Source organism: Phascolarctos cinereus, unplaced genomic scaffold (genome assembly GCF_003287225.1).
Source record: "Phascolarctos cinereus isolate Bilbo 61053 unplaced genomic scaffold, phaCin_HiC Scaffold_4;HRSCAF=312, whole genome shotgun sequence".
Taxonomy (NCBI): Eukaryota; Metazoa; Chordata; class Mammalia; order Diprotodontia; family Phascolarctidae; genus Phascolarctos; species Phascolarctos cinereus.
In genome coordinates this window covers 76652141-76668624 of record NW_027555847.1, presented here as the reverse complement: position 1 = coordinate 76668624, position 16484 = coordinate 76652141, and the positions used below count along the sequence as shown (strand labels likewise).

Here is a 16484-nt window from a genome sequence, read left to right as displayed (position 1 = left end):
ATCCAATACATTTGTACCTCATCCATGAACAGACCATCAGTTCTTAGTTACTTGGCTGGAACCTTTCCTTAACTTGGGATTCCAGGAAAAACACTTTAAAGAGATTCTCCTTCCTATGGTCATATATTTTGGCAAGTAAGTGAGCATGACCAGCTACTTTTTGAAGATAATAAATGACAGTGATATCAATGTTTATTTCTTTCTTAAATCTATGAGGCTGACTATGATTCTCTTGTCTAATAATTTCTACTCATTTCTATCATCTGTGCACTTGGTATGAACAACCCACCTTAGAATGCTCATTGATTTATTTGATTGTATAATGAGAAAGGAAGATAAAGCACATGATTCAGCCTTTTAAAATAAAGTTAGCTATTAATAATGAGATGAACAGAAAAAACTTGTTGCTAGAGTTAAAAGGGGAAGGCAGGGAAGGGAACTCACATTTATTAAATGCCTACTATGTGCCAGGAACCCTGCTGAGTCCTTCACAAGTATGTTGGTCTTTGCAAGAAACCTGGGAGGTAGGTGATTTATGATTTATGAGGGAATAGAGGCAAATAGCAGAATTTTGTGTGTGTGTATATATATACACACACACAAAACTATATATGTGTTTCTATGTTGTATGCATACATACATGTATGTATACATGTAGTAAATGTTTACAACATAAATCTAAAATATAGTGTGCAATCAGTAAACAAGAATTTTAACTATCTGCTATATGCCAGGAAATGTGCAAAGTGTTGGGGATACAAAGAAAGGCAAAAGACAGTCTATGCCCTTGAGGAACTCACATATGCTTTGAAGCATATATGTATATGTACATTTACATTGTATATCTCTATCCCCATATCCATCTATAGCTTTCTCTATCAGTCTATATTATATACACATAGGTTTCAAAGGTGATGGTGGTGACAATGTTATTATACAATACACACATGGGTTTCAAAAGTGATGGTAGTGATAATGTCTAGAGGTTTAGCCCCTTTGCTAAAACTGCCAGAAAGCTGTTGTTATTGTGTTTTACCAAAAATAACTTGTGAACTGCACAGATGGTTAAATAACTTACAGTATATTTCAACCATTCCTTACTTGGGAGAAGAAAATGAGAAATGAATAGATTTTGAATAGCAGTATGAATCCTAAGGATTTTTTAAACTGATCACAAGGATACTATTATCATTGTAGACAATGTTATATGCATATATAAGGATTTTCTTAAGATTCTTCTACTATGCTGGGAGAAATGGAAGTAAGGTCCCTGACATAAGTTTGCTGTAGTAAAAGATAAGATTCTCTCAACAGAGAGTTTAGAGGGCAATAACTCAATTAGGGAGCAACAGGAGAAAGCCCTGTAAAGGTTTTAACACTGGGATTACAAGCAAATTGCTGAGAGCCTGTGGCCAGGCATCTGCATCTTTTAAATTCTAAGATGTGTCCTGGTGAGAGGCAGCAAAAGTTCCTTGAGAGCAAAAAAGGCAAGGTTTATACAATTACCTATTGATAAACAAGTTTTAGCCAGGAAAGCTCATGGTTTCATGACATGCAAATCTTGGTTTATATTGTGTCTCCTCTTTGGTAGATTTTTTTTTTATAGTAAGTAACAAATGCCTTAAAATATGCTTTAAAATAAAATTACATGTTATAGAAAAATAAATTTTCAATAAAATGGCATAATCCTTTACTACAAGAATGTACCTTCAATCATGGAAGATATGGAAAAAATCCTGGACTTATGAACCAAAAATTTTGGATATTAATTCTATCTCTGCAGTGTGTCACCATGACCTGGGAAAAAATAATCACTTAATCTCTTTAAGCCTCAGTTTCTTCATCTATAAAATGGAGATAATGATATGCTGCTTACTTCATTGGGATTTTTTTCTCTCCTAAGGTTTGGATCATACAAGGAAGCTAGGTGATACAAGTAGATAGAATGGTGGGCCTGGAGTCAGGAAGACCTGAGTTCAAATCTATCCTCAGGTACTTTCTAGCCATGTGATCAAGTCATTTAACTTCTCTTTGCCGCAGTTTCCTCCACTATAAAATGGGGACAACAGCAACACTTACCTCTCAGGATTGTTGTGAAAATCCAATGGCATAATATTTGTAAAGTTAATATAGCACATAATGCTAACATTAATGATGGCACATAGTAGGTGCTACATAAATGCTTATTCCCTTCCTCTGTTATTTCTTCACATTCTAGAACAAGTGATTTCTGGAGTTATCAAGCACAACTTCCTGATTTTATAGATGAGGTCACTCAGCCCTAGAGAGAATAGGTCACTTTCCCAAGGTCCTACAAGTAATAATAATCAGGAGTGGAATTTGAACCTAGGGACTCTGATTTCAGAGCCAGTTTGCTTTCTAGTATAACGTGCAATAAGGTCGTGTATTTTAAAATGTTTTTTATTGAATGGCTTTAGAATAGAAGTGTGGATCCTAAGGCAGTTTTTTTTTCCTGATATAGCAAAGGCACTACAATGATAGCAGTCTCTATTGGTTTGAGAAGGAAATAGGGCAAAATAGGTATCAATTCCACTTGAAGTAGAAAGTAGCTGGCCTTAGTCTCTCACTTGAAGAAACATGTGACTGTAGGTATTTAAATTGTTTTCCAGGAAATCCCAAATTGAAGCTAAGGAACCAAGCTAAGCAAGTAAGAGTGAGCCATTTGATGTCTGCTCACAGACAAACAGGGCAACTTTGTTTTCCTTTGGTTTTCTGCAGGCTCACTTGGGTGGTAATAACACTCAAATAAAAAAGAATCGATGTGTCTACTCACTTTACACCAAAAAGTCGGTTAGTTTGAAGATGGCAGGGGTTATAACAGGAGAGGGCATATACAAGGCTCCTCTCTCTTTGCCTCAGTGTCAAGGAGATCATCAATGGCAATTTAAAATAGTTCCAGAATCATATTGCCTTGTTATTTACCTCATTCAACCACTCATTCAAAAACATTAAGTGCTTATTATTTAACAGGCTGTGTGTTAGATCTTGTTGCTGCAATTACAGACAAAGACAAAACAATCTGTGCCCTAAAGAAGCTTATGTTCTACTGGGTAGAAATTGCATGTAAACAGATAAGTACATTACAAGTATATTCTTCTCTGCCTTGATTTGTGGTAAGACTCAATGAACATTTTTAGCTTTTAGATCAAGCCCTTACCAATGTTCCCTATAATTTTTTTTAAGTTGTAAACAGATGACCATGTTACATGAACAATAAACAGAATCAGTGAACAGTTTTCAGTTAAATATAAATAAAATTTTCAATAGTTAATCAGAAACTCTTTTAATGATGCAAATGGTTATTAGTATACCCCATGGTAATTAAACATAAACTCCAGAGCCATTCACATAAATAAAAATCATTGGTATCATTTTTGTGCAGCTAAATGAATCCTTATTGGGGTCAGATTGGAGAAGGGAGCAGGAAGATTTCAAACTTCTGCACCAATATCCTGCCAGATGAAACTGTGAGACTGATCTATGTTCATCTCTTCCATCAGGTCTGAACTTAGAGCAAAGGCTCTGCCCTATTTTAATCCAAGCCAGTTTCAGGACCTAGTGCCTTTCCTGTCCAAGTCATCAATAAGGGAGAGTAAGCAAAACCAGTTATCCAAAGACTCCCAAAGCATCTGGATTGTGGGCATATCTTACTCAGACTTCAGGGAAGAAATGAAAGCGGAGCAGCTAAGCCTAGAAGCTCACTAGGAAGAAAAGACTTTATAAAGTATACGCACATATTTTATTGTTAGGATACCTGACCCTGACCCTGAGCCATAGCCCAGGGAAATTATTTTTCTTTTACTTCCAGATCTAAGGATGGAGAAACAGATTCCAGAGAGCTCTGTAACTTGCTAGCTGTGTTGAAGATAATAATAATATATCATCTTCATAGGTTGTTGTGAGAGGGTCAGATTAAAAAAAAACATAGGTGAAAATATGGTTTAAATCTTAGTTGTTATTGTTACTAATATATAGAAACTACTGGGACAGGCCACTCAAAGGAGCTATGAGGGTCATGGCAAAGTAGCATCAACTATGTTTCTAGCACAGCGTAAACATGTGGCTCATTCCGTGTTATTGTTTAGCACTAACAGCCTGGAAGTGGGGGGAAACATCAGGATTAATTTAAAGGATGGAGTTGTCATACCCCAGTCAAGGTGCTCTCTGTCTTCCTAGACATCAAAGTAGGTGTTCTAATCTTTGCAAGTCCCTCCTGATATGTAACCTGATCTTGAGGCACGGCTGGGTTGGACTTGTGGTAATGCATGACAAAAACTGTCATCATGCTGCAAACAGAATCTTTGCATTGGGAGATTTTATGTGCTTAATGGGAACATTCTCTCTCTCTCTCTCTCTCTCTCTCTCTCTCCCTCCCTCCCTCCCTCCCTCCAATTAAGTGAATTAAATGGGGCCTGTATATTTAATACCCAAACTAATTCATTTCCCAGAAGATAGCTAGATGGTATGGATTCCATGCTAGACTTGAAGTTAGGAATAACTGACTTTGGCAACTAGGTGGTAAAATGAATACTGTTGGGCTTGGAGCCAGGAAGATCTGAGTTCAAATCCAGCCTCAGACTCTAACTATGTGAACCTGAGCAAGTCACTTAACTTCAGCCTAGGTCTCCCCATCTGAAAAATGGGTATAAATTGCACCTATCTCATATGGTTGTTGTAAGAATAAAATGAGGTCATATTTGTAAGATGTTTGGCAAACCTTAAAGTATGATGTAAGTGCTACTATTGTTATTAACTACATCCTGCCTCAGATACACACTATCTCTGTGATCCTGAGCAAGTTAATTAACCTCTTTAAGTCTCAGTTTCCTCTTCTGTAAAATGTGGATAATAATAGCATCTTGCTCACAGGTTTGTTATGAGGAGCAATCATTCCATCAACAAACTTTTATTAAGCACCTGCTCTGTGCCAGATACTGTGCTGAGCACTGGAGATGCAAAGAAAGGCAAAAGACAGTCCTTGCTCTCAAGGAACTCACAGTTTCCACGCATGATCAAATGAAGTAACATGTAAAACACTTTGCAAACCTTAAAGTACTCTATAAGTATTGGCTATTAGCATCATCATCTTCATCTTCATCTGCCTCAGAGGAGGTCTCTTCAGAGACCTTCATGGCTCCTACATTGGGACTTGAAGCAAGAAGGACTTTTGACATGTGGAGAGGAGGAAATATTGTGCTCCAGGTGATGGGGACAGCATGTGTGAGTATAAGGAGGTGAGAGAGTAGGATGAAAGGCGGAATAACTCATGGTCTTGTTTCTACCAGCTCTGGATTCCCTTTGATAAAAATTAACACCATTCATTTGAAAATGTCTTTGCTATTTGGAAAATAATGATTTTATGTTTAGAGAGGAAACGGCAACGAGTGATTTACAATTTTAATTTAAAAAGTCATAATTTCATTAAATATTTATGAAGCATCTGCTATGTTCAAGGCACCTTTACTTTAGACACTGGGCATATAAAACAAAAATGAAATAATCCCTGACCTCAATGAACTTACATTCAATTAAAAATATGCAGGCCATAATATATTCAGCAAGAAAAGCTTACAAAATGTCTTTTCTTTAGGTTGCTGGAGAACTTGTTAATAAACTGCACCTTGAGGCTCACATTGAAAAACCAGTAAATACCTACAGTGGAGGAACGAAGAGAAAACTATCCACTGCTCTGGCTTTGGTGGGAAAACCTGAAATTCTCTTACTGGTAAGAAGTGTGAATATCATCAAACTGATATTCTTGAAACAGGACCCAAAATGGCTTTTCCATTTGAATTGCAATTCTGTGAAGTAGAAATGGCTATACCTCTTGTCTGGCTATATTTGCATACATAAATGAATTTCAGTTTTTAACTGTTTTACATATTGTCGTAGAGCAAACACTGGCCAAAAGTGAACCCTTAAATTGGTGAAACTGTTCAATACCCAATGTATCCCAGTTCCCTCTTTCTCCTCTTTTAAACCTCACATTCTTCTCCTTTTCTTGGCATGGTGTTTTTCCTTAGGCAGGAATACTACATGGTAAGATATAATATAGATACCCATTAAATATTTGTTCACTGCAGTGTTGTTTAATCCTGATATATTCCTAGTGCCATGTTTTCACTGAAGCTATACATTGTGCTTTTCTTCTCAAGTTTCCCTGAAATATTTGGTCTGGAGACCTCCATTTCCAGCCCCGCACTCCCACAAACATTCTAACTTTTATTATACTTAACTAGAAACATATAAAACACAATATGCAAAGACTCAGTTATTTATACAGAATATAAATGCTAAATTTCATTTAATTTTTTGCACCTTAATGAGAAAATGTTGGCTTTCTCTATGACTATTCTTTTCTAAGGCATTAAGAATACTATCATGGCACAAAGGAATTTAAAATGTTGCTAATCTGAATGCAGTTTCTTTAGTCAAGCGGATGCAGCTAAATCACATCAGTCAGCTAGTACTTGTCATTTGTGCATTATAATAACCAAACGTCAAATTTGATTGGTCTCAGTTTCCCAAATTAATTCAGGATAGTAAAGATCACCATGATAATTCAATGCAAGGGAAAATTCTTAGGGTTTTGCTCTCCTATGATTACAAGGTTCCCTTGACCATAATAAATGAGAGAATGGGAGGATAGAGCTCTTTCTAAGAAGAAGAAATTAAAAAACTCTTTATACAATTAAAAATTAGTATAGCTATAAATATACTCACAATGGCAGTTAAGAGAGTGGATAAATCTATTAGCTAAATATGATATTTTAGTAGACATTCCATAGTCTTAGTACTAAAAAGGGACTAAGGGGGCCAATGCTGTTATTTCAGTGTAGATATTCCTATTGTTGACTATGTTTTCAAATGTTCCTGGGAATAGATAAAATAACTTTTAGAGCTGGAAAGAACCTTAATACCTATTTAATCCAGACCACCCTCCAGTAATCCCTGTTTTAACATAAACCCATTGTATTCAGGCATCCAGTTTCTGCTTGGAAACCTCTGGGGGCAGGGAGCCTCTCAACAACCCTCATAGGATAATACCTTAGTATTTTGCACATAAATTGCAATTTTGACTATAGGACCACAGTTTCACTATGAGTTCATGCAATTCTCAGCTATAACAAATCATTGAACGCTTATTCTTAAGTGTATACATCTCTGGAGGGAGAAGTATGTAAAAGTGGGATCTTCTCAAGATCAAAACTTAGATCTGTCCTTTTAAAAGTTTGTACAGAATGAAAGACGTTCTGTAGGGTTAGGTGAGGACAACTGTTATGCCAATTTTCATAAAAAGTGAATACAGTGACATCTCTGAACTATAGGCCTAAAAGCTTGACTTGGATTTTTGGCAAAATTCTATAATGTATTATTAAAGAATGGTTGTCTAGGGGAAAACTATTTATGTAGTGTAGCCTGCATAGGTGAATCAAGAACAAGTCATCAAAATAGGAAAGTATAAGTCATGGCAGACTAATATCAATTTTTTTTCATAGCAGACTAGTCAATACAGGCGATACTGTGGTGTGAAAGAATTCACTTAGATCTTCTCTGTAGCCACTGGTAATGAGTTCAGGGTGGACTCCAAGAATGTTGGGGTGCTACCTGAAATGATGAGGAATAGATGTATGGGCCTAGTGTCCTGAAAGAATTCCCTCAGACAATCTCCAAGTCAAAGAAAGGCATTTGTTGGGGGTGTTGTACCAAAGCAGGTCTGCTCCACAAGAGGCAGAGCCCCAAAGTGCTCTACTCCATGTGGGAGGCAGAGCATAGGCTTCAGGCCCTGCTCCTCTAAAAGAGAACAGTGGCTCCTGCTTCCAGTAGGAGGCAAAGGCGGCTAGCTAGGTCAAAGATATGGCTTAAATACAATTTTATGGAATGGGGGAAGAGGATAAGAGAATGAGAGGAACAAGATGACTCCAAAATGTCTGGGATATCAGGTAGTTTGGAGGTGATAAGCAAAGAGAACAGAAAAGGGGAGGGGAAGAATTGATCTGGAATTGAGGGTGCTTTGTGAAAGCACACAGGTAAGTCCATGGTGGGGGCTTCAATGCATAGTCTTCTTTGATCACTTTTCTGGCTGGTCACATCCTGCATTTTATCTCCTGTCTCAGGTCCTGCTTGCTCCATCTACCTCAAGCACTATTTTCTACCTCATCACTGTACATTTTTTGAAGGCATACATGGCATACTTACGAAATTTGCAAATGATGAAAAGCTGGGATAGATAGCCAGTGCACTAGATAGGAAATTCTATAAAATTCTTAGCAATCTAGCATGTTGAACCAAATCTAAAAAAACCTGAAATAATATGATCATACAGGTGAATTCATGGCACTTATTGACTCCTCTACCATCTCATACCTTAGGTAACAAATCTGAGGCTGCTTTTCTAACAAATTGTTTATCAGTAAATGCATACTGGCTCCAGAAACATTCATTTTTATGTTGTTCCTTTTTGGACTTCACGCAAAGACAGTTCTGTGCAAATGTACAGCTGGGCCCTGATTTGGAAATCCTGAAAAACAGTCCATCCTTGTTGTAATTGTTTTTTACAATTGTAATTATATCGATGCTCATATTATGTAAAATAACTCATTTAATAAAGTAGAATTTTGATTTTATAACATCACAGGATAAATGCTTTTAGAAGTTCTGGTCCACCTTTTTGCATCTGCCTTAAAATTGAATGAAGCCATCAGCTAGTAGTCCTATCACATTGTTTTAGGTAGACAGCTAAAGAAACAAAAGAAGAATTGATTAATTGCTGTCATAAACTTGATGAATATTTTAATTTTAGGATCAGTTAGTAAAACCCTTTAAGAATTATGTCATTCCCCTTTCTTCAGTTGTGCCTGTATTGGGTGCACCAATATTGAAAGCAACTTATGACAGTTTATGAGAAGGGGATTGCAAATTTAACAAAATAATCCTCTTCTTGCCAGCACTGACTTGGATACAAATTAAATTATTGGTTAAAAAACAGCTTACAAGTATTTGGTAAATAATTGAAGGAACTGAGTTTTCCTTCTGAAAAATAAGGTTCTAAAGTATTTGTCTGCCACAATGGAAAGGTGAAAAATGATTTGACCATTTTATGTAAGACTGTTTGGAAAATTTGTAACTCTAAACTGGTCTGTCTTCATTCTATAATATATAAGTTTCTTTTATGATTATTCTAGATAGTTTTTTTTTCATTTCACTTTTATTTGCTTTCTAATGTCACATTTACTCCCATGCCATGAGCTTTTGTTTCTTCAGTTTCTTCTGGGATATCTTTTTCTTTTGAGCAGCATCCTCTTCTGGTTTAGGAACAATTTGTTCCTTTTCAGTAAGTATCATCTCAATATGGCAAGGAGAACTCATGTATGGGTTGATCTGACCATGAGCTCTGTAAGTACGCCATCACATTTTGGGAGCCTTGTTAACCTGGATATGTTCAATGGCAAGAGAATCCACATCCAAACCCTTCAGTTCTGCATTACTCTCTGCATTTTTAAGCATATGCAGCAAGAATTCAGCACTCTTTTTGGGCCAACAACCCTGTGTCCAACCCCACTGCTTAGCCTCGGCCTACCTGCCAACCCCACCATTATATCGCCGAAGGGAACACATTGTTTCTTCAATGTGACGTCTTTCAAATACTTGGTAGCTTTTTGGCTATGCATGTCCTTGATAGCTTGGGCTGTTTCACGGGTATTCTTGAAGTGGACCCGGACTTGTGTGATTTTGTGGGGTTCTCTGGATCAAGAGAGTATCTCACCATTTTAAATGATTACCTGGGATGGGTCAAGGAAAGAGCTATTCTAGATGGTTTTAAATGGAATGTTAAGATTCTGAAAGAAGATTATTTTAAATGTTCGTCAAAATATTTGGAAAGTGAATTAGTTTAAATGGACCAGTTTTGTGATTAGCAAATGTCATTAACAGAAGAATGGAATGGTATACTTGAGCTTACCCATAGAAGTGCCATTGGATTTAAGAGTATATTTTAGTCTTATTTTTAAACTCTTAAAGGATTTTACATTGGATTTGGGTTAAGGATATTAGAAAAGTTTTACACCCACATATTTATTATGTTATTTGTCCTTTGTTCTTGACGAGGACCATGACATCAGGAAAGTGATACCATGACTTGTAAGCAAATTGGATTTAAGTAAAGGAGGGCTGTGCAAAGTCACCAACCTGAGTTTCTCCTCCAGAGCCGCCAGATAGTGATCAGGAGGACTGGAGATGGTGCAGGTGGACTTTTTAAGGCTAAGGTCTTTCCCAAGTATCAGTTTGATTGAGGCAACACCCATTCAGTGATTAAGGCTAGGTAAGAAATGAGGGAAAGAACGGCTCCTTGTATCTAGTACAAAAGAAAGAAAAACTATATATGAGGGGAAGACCCTTAGGGTTTCTGGCCAAAACAGAAACAGTTGCTATTTACATTCACTCTGAGCCATCAGAGCCTAAATCATGATCAGGTGATACTTGAGTTGGGACATATTGTTGGCCAATCAGTGAGAGCCAGAGTGATTTGGGTTTAAGGTGTGGTCCTTAAGAAAGAAATCTAGTCCATAAACCCCAAGATGTCTTGAGAGGTTTTAGAGATCAAAATTTACATTCCTTTGGGAAAAGTACCAACAGGTAAGGGTATTATACTCTATGTGAACAGAGAAAGAGGAAGGAGGAGAGGGAGGGGAGGGAAGGGCAAAGGCTGTGTTACCCAACTGGAACCAGCCAGGTGGGTCTCCAGTGGGGCAACTTGTACTACTTATTATATAAGTATGTTAAAGGGATTTGTGGAGAAGGTAATTCAATTGAAGTCACTACTGCTGGGTGAAGAGAGGCTATGTTTAGAAATTTATTCATTCTTTTTAGAATGTCTTGAAATTTATAATTTGATTTTAATTAGAACTTCAAGATTAAGTTTGTAATAGAGTTTCTATTTTAACTGATTTGATTCTTTTTAATGTAATAGGAAGAACAGTATTCAAATCTAAACTTTTAGGTAATAGCACACAATAGTAACCAGATTGTCTAGACAACAGATCCTATCCTTCTTTAATTGTCACTTCAGATTCTTTCTATGGCTTTGTATCATCTACCTCATTGTATGTATTATTACTGTTTAAAATGAGGTTTTAAGGAAAAGATACGGTGGTCTGATGGAGGTAGTTCATAAGAAAACTCCTATTGTTCACCTGACCAAAAGAAAATCTTTTAGTGCCCTTTGTTTTATGGTATACTAATATTGATTTATCAAAAGGACAGAAATCTGTCTTTATTCATGTTCTGGGTATTATTCTGGTTAATTTCAGTTGAAAGGAAGTATTCAGGGCTCCTTTTGGTCAGAACATTTATAGCAGCAAGAAGTGTCAACAAAGTATAACATAGATAATATAAAAAGAAGTCAGAATACATGGCAAAAAAGCATTACCATTTAATTAAAGATAAATAATCCTACAAACCTCAAGGATTGTGCTGATATTCTTCCTCTAGTTCCAGTACTAATAACTGATTGTGCATCATTATTGCCCTAAGTCAAAGAAAGAGTTAAGTATACTCTATTTAAGAGGTTGGGGAAATATGGGATACAATTATAAAAAGACTTCTATCTAAAATGGATAGGAAAAATAGTTGCATTTATCTTGCATAAAACCTTTTAGTTCTCATACTTAATATGTGAATTGTTTTATCAGTTACTTTTTCTTTTGGTTGCTGTATGTGGGTTAAATCTTCAACACGGGAAAATCTATAAATTCTAGAGACACAAATAAATGATTTTTTTTTGTGATTTGAGGATTCTGCATCAGATCTAATTGTTATGTCTTCAAAAGGCTTAATAAAATATATTCAGTCACTTGTTGAAGGGAGTGGAGTTAATAGCAAATTTATTTCTACTCCTTCACATGACTAATCCCTATTCACTGATAAACTGGAGGCTCAGTTGTATGCTGTGATGTCTTATTAAATGTTAAAGTCAACTCATATATTATTGTTTATTAATTAGTATCAATCTTATTAATTATTAAAGAAAAATTAAATATTACAATTAGTATAGTTCAAAGAATAAACTCCACAAGTAGAAGGAGTCGAGGCACAGTTAGCCAGTTTACATGAAAAAAGATCTGGGGATTTTTTAGCAAGTTACAATCCAAATGTGAGCCATTCCATTAAATATGAGAAGTGGCTGAAGAATCTAGTGATGGTAAGCTTGCAGGAGAGAAGATGGGGGAACATAATTGTTCTCAAGTATTTGAAACATGGAAGAGGAATTAAATTTAATTTGTTTTGTAAGCGTTATAGAGGAGCAAATTTAGACTTGACAGGGGGAAAGACTTTCCTTAACAATTAGAGTGATTGAGAAATGGACTGGATTAATCTGGAATTGATTAGTTTTCTCTCTACTAGACATTTTCTAGCAATGGCAAAATGCCAATTATTGGCATTGTAGAGGGGATCCTTAGTCACATATGAATGAGATTAATTGCCTCTGAGATTTTTCTGGATCTTAAATTCTTCTGTTCTGATTTGGAAATGTTATGGAAGGAGTATTTAGTGAAATCTTTAGCTTCATATAAAATAATAACTTGCTTTTACTTAGCAGATTAAAATTTTAATAACTCATTAAAGTAAGGCATATAAATATTGTCATCCATATTTTACAGATAAGGCTACAATTCAGAGACTAACTAAAGTTAATAGTAGAGCTGAGACTTGACTCTATGATGATTTTGCTTAAAGTTCAAAGTTTTTTTTTCACCCTCTAGTCCAATGCTTCTTAAACTGTGGGTTGTGACCCCATATGAGGTCATGAAAATTTTGGCAACAGTAAAAGGTTTCTGAACATGCAACAAACCAAAATTAATTAAAAATCAAATGCTTAATGAATCTGAGGTGCTTCTGGAAGTGCTTGCCCCTGTTGCATTGCACAACTTCACTGCAGCCTTGGTTCAGAGCACAAAGCATGTGCACTTTGCAGTGTGCATGCCCTCAGGCCATGCAACACTGCCCAAATGCTGCTGAACTTAGAAAAGGGGTCTCCAGTAGAAACAAGGTTAAGAAGCCCTGCTCCAGGCTATATTGTTTGTATGCATGACAGGAATCTCTTGCTTAATAAAATATTGATAACAAAAATACAACAGAATGGCAAAAGACTGTGGGAAAAGACATGAGAGAAATTTGAAAAGCAGAAAGTGTAATGAATAAATGTAGTAAAATAATCTGAATTATATTTATAGTCTCAGTCAACCAGTATTTACTATGAACCTATTATATACCAGGTGTATATGATCTGGGATACAAAGAAAGGTAAAAAAATAGACCCTGCTCTCAAGGAACTCCTAACCTAATGGGGAGATAACATGAAAACAACTATGTACAAAAAAGATATATACAGGATGAACTGGATATAATCTCAGAGGAAAGGCACCAAGATTAAAATGGAGTAAGAAAGACTTCTTGCAGAATGTATGACTTTAGCAGAGATTTAGAGGAAGTCAGGAAAGTCAAGAGATAGAGATGATGGATTACAGTATTGCAAAAAAAGGGGGACAAGCTAGTGAAAACACAAGAGTCATGAGATCCTCAAGAAACAGAAAGAAAAGGAAATTTCTAAATAATAGTTTGGAAAACTTGTGTATTGTATGGAAAAAATAATACATTTGTTGAAAACCAGAATGCTTTTTTTAAATTAGAGGAGGGATAATCAGAAGGACTCCTGGAAGGGAGAAATCAGAACATTTTCTAAGTAGAAAGGGCCTCAAGTGAAATTAAGACAAAAGGGGTATAGAATGCTAAGAATAACAGATTTCCCAAAACTGCAAAGAAAAAATCTTGGATTTTTTCAGGAAATTTTGAATTTCAGGAAGGTATTCTTAAGCATTCTTAGAAATATTGAAAGTAAAATATAGATTACAAAGAAAGGAATAAATTAAATCTTAGGACAGCAGCATTGGTGCTCTACAAATTCAAATAATCTAGAGATATCATTGTCAAGTTTCAAGCTTATAAGGAAATGATTTAATAAGCAACCAAGCAGAAAGTTATCACAGAGAAAAAAAATGCCTACTCATTTAAGAACACACACACACAAACACATACACCCTTACAAAAGTGAATAGTAATGCATGATGGACTATGGTATACTTAAACATTAAGAAATGTATTTTAGAAGAAGAGCCAACATGGTAGAGTAATTGTAAGGAGAACAGCATTCTCCTACTCGCCTCCCCACAAAAACTACTCCTCCAAACAGATATAGAAAAGGCATGAATCTGAATCTTGATGGGGAAATCCAAGAAAAAAAGTCACAGTGAGTCATTTTTTATAGCTCAGGTTAGCATAGAGAGTCACAGAGAGGTCTGTAGACACTGGCAAAAGGGTTTAGCAACACATGGAGCACTCCGCACAAGGAGTGCTTATGCTTGACTGTGCAACAGGCATTCCAAACCCACACTAGGCTGCTGAGACAGCAACAGGGGCTAGTGGAAGCTTTATTGCCTACTACAGGCCCTGGTAACAAATTCAGAGTGAAATGAGAAGGGTACTTGTACCCAAAGTATAAAGGAAGTGGTCAATTGGAAAACAAACAAATAAACAAAACTTTGTATTAAATTTCTCTGAAAAGAATTTGGCACACTATATATACATAATATATGAGATACATATATATATATATATATATAATATGTTGTGTATAATATACATGACATATATGTCATATAAATGAGAGACAGAGAAAAGAAGAAGAGGAAGAAGAGCAAGAAAAAGAAGAGGAAGAAGAAGAGGGGGAAGAACAAGAAGTAATCATTCCCAAGAGATAAGTGCTCAAAGGGTGTGAACAGTTCTCAAAAGATTTGTAAACTTTACAACCACATGAAAGAATGATACAAATGATTAAAAATAGAGAAATGCAAATCAAAACATTGTTGAAGTTCCAGCCCACACTCTGACAACTGGCAAAAATGACAAAAATGGCAATAGTAGAATCTTGGATGGGTTGTGGAAGGAGAGGTACACTGAATCATTCTTGGTGGAGCTATGAACTGGTACAACTATTTTGGAAAACAATTTAGAATTATACAAATAAAGTGACTAAAAATTCATATCTTTTGATCCTGAGACTCCATTACTGTTGTGCTGTAAGGAATAAGAAGGCGATAGTTTTAGAGAAATCTGGGAATACTTGACTGAACTAATTCAGAGTGAAGTGAATAAAACCAGAACAATGTATACAATTCAAATAATATAGTAAAGACAAATAACTTTGAAAGAATTAAGAACTCTGATCAGTGAGATAACTGACTGGTTCTGGAGGTTTATAGAGTTAGGGATAACCTTGGATAGGAATAACCTGTGATAAGGATCCCGGTGAAGGACTCAGGATGCAGAATAAGACATATATATTTAGACACAATCAATGAGGAAATTTGCTTCACTTGATTATTTATATTGATAATGATAGTTTTGTTTTTCTTTTCAACTGGAGAATGTGTGGGTAGGAGGGAGAGAAGGAAGATTGCAAACTAATAAGGGAACAGAGCCAGACAAGGATTATCAAGCTCTCAATACTTTAATCTATATATATATATATATATATATATATGTATAGATAGATAGATAGATAGATAGATATTTTACAACTGTAATTAGTTACTATTTCAATGTAATAGCTAAAGGGAGATAAAAAACAACAGAAGTATTGCTTCGATTGACCACTGACTGACATGAACAGTCTTGATGGAAGAACAGGGAAGAGAGGAGTATTTTGATTTAGGGTAACACTGTTAAATAATTAGAGAAAAACAAAAGAACCAAGTAAAAAGTTTTTAGAGGAGAAGGGGAAATTAGGCCAACAGAAAAACTTCTATCTGAAACAGGGAGAAGAGCCAGGGAGTCAAGTTTTTACAAAAAAATATAAATTTAATATTTTTAAATATCAGAATTCCATTTATTGATGTGTGTTTAGGGGGCATAAGGTTGGATAATAATTAGTATTAAGGAAATTAGTAATAATGCATTTTCTTCCAAGAAAGGCAATAACTTAAAAAAAAGTATAATAGATAACCAATTTAACCATTATAATCTTAAATGTAAATTGATTGATTTTCCCTATGAAAAGAAACAAGAGTAAGTGAATAGATCTGAAAACTCAAGTCAGTTGACTATGGGAAATGCACTTAGTACAAAAGAAGCTTATATATTTTATTGGACAATGGTAGGCATATTGATATTGAAGCCAGGAGATGTGAGTTGAGATCTCAAATACTGGTTCTTACTCTGACTATCTTGCACAATCCATTTACTTTCTAGTGGACTTAATTTCCTCATTTGTAAAGTATGGAGGTTGGATTTTTGTGGCTTGAAGGGATCTTTCTATCTCTAAGTCTGCGATGGCATGTTCCTGTGAAATATAACATCCTTAAGCTAAGTCCAGAAAACTGCAGTTGCAGTGATGATTTCATAAAATC

General features: G+C 35.6%; 1 protein-coding gene across 1 annotated transcript in view; it reads left to right on the top strand.

Annotated features, from left to right (window-relative positions):
• The window catches only part of ABCA13 (ATP binding cassette subfamily A member 13), a 482687-nt gene that overhangs the window by 422728 nt on the left and 43475 nt on the right, over window positions 1–16484 (top strand). The window contains 1 exon segment of the mRNA XM_078151686.1: window positions 5612–5746. Coding sequence (XP_078007812.1) covers window positions 5612–5746 — 135 coding nt within the window.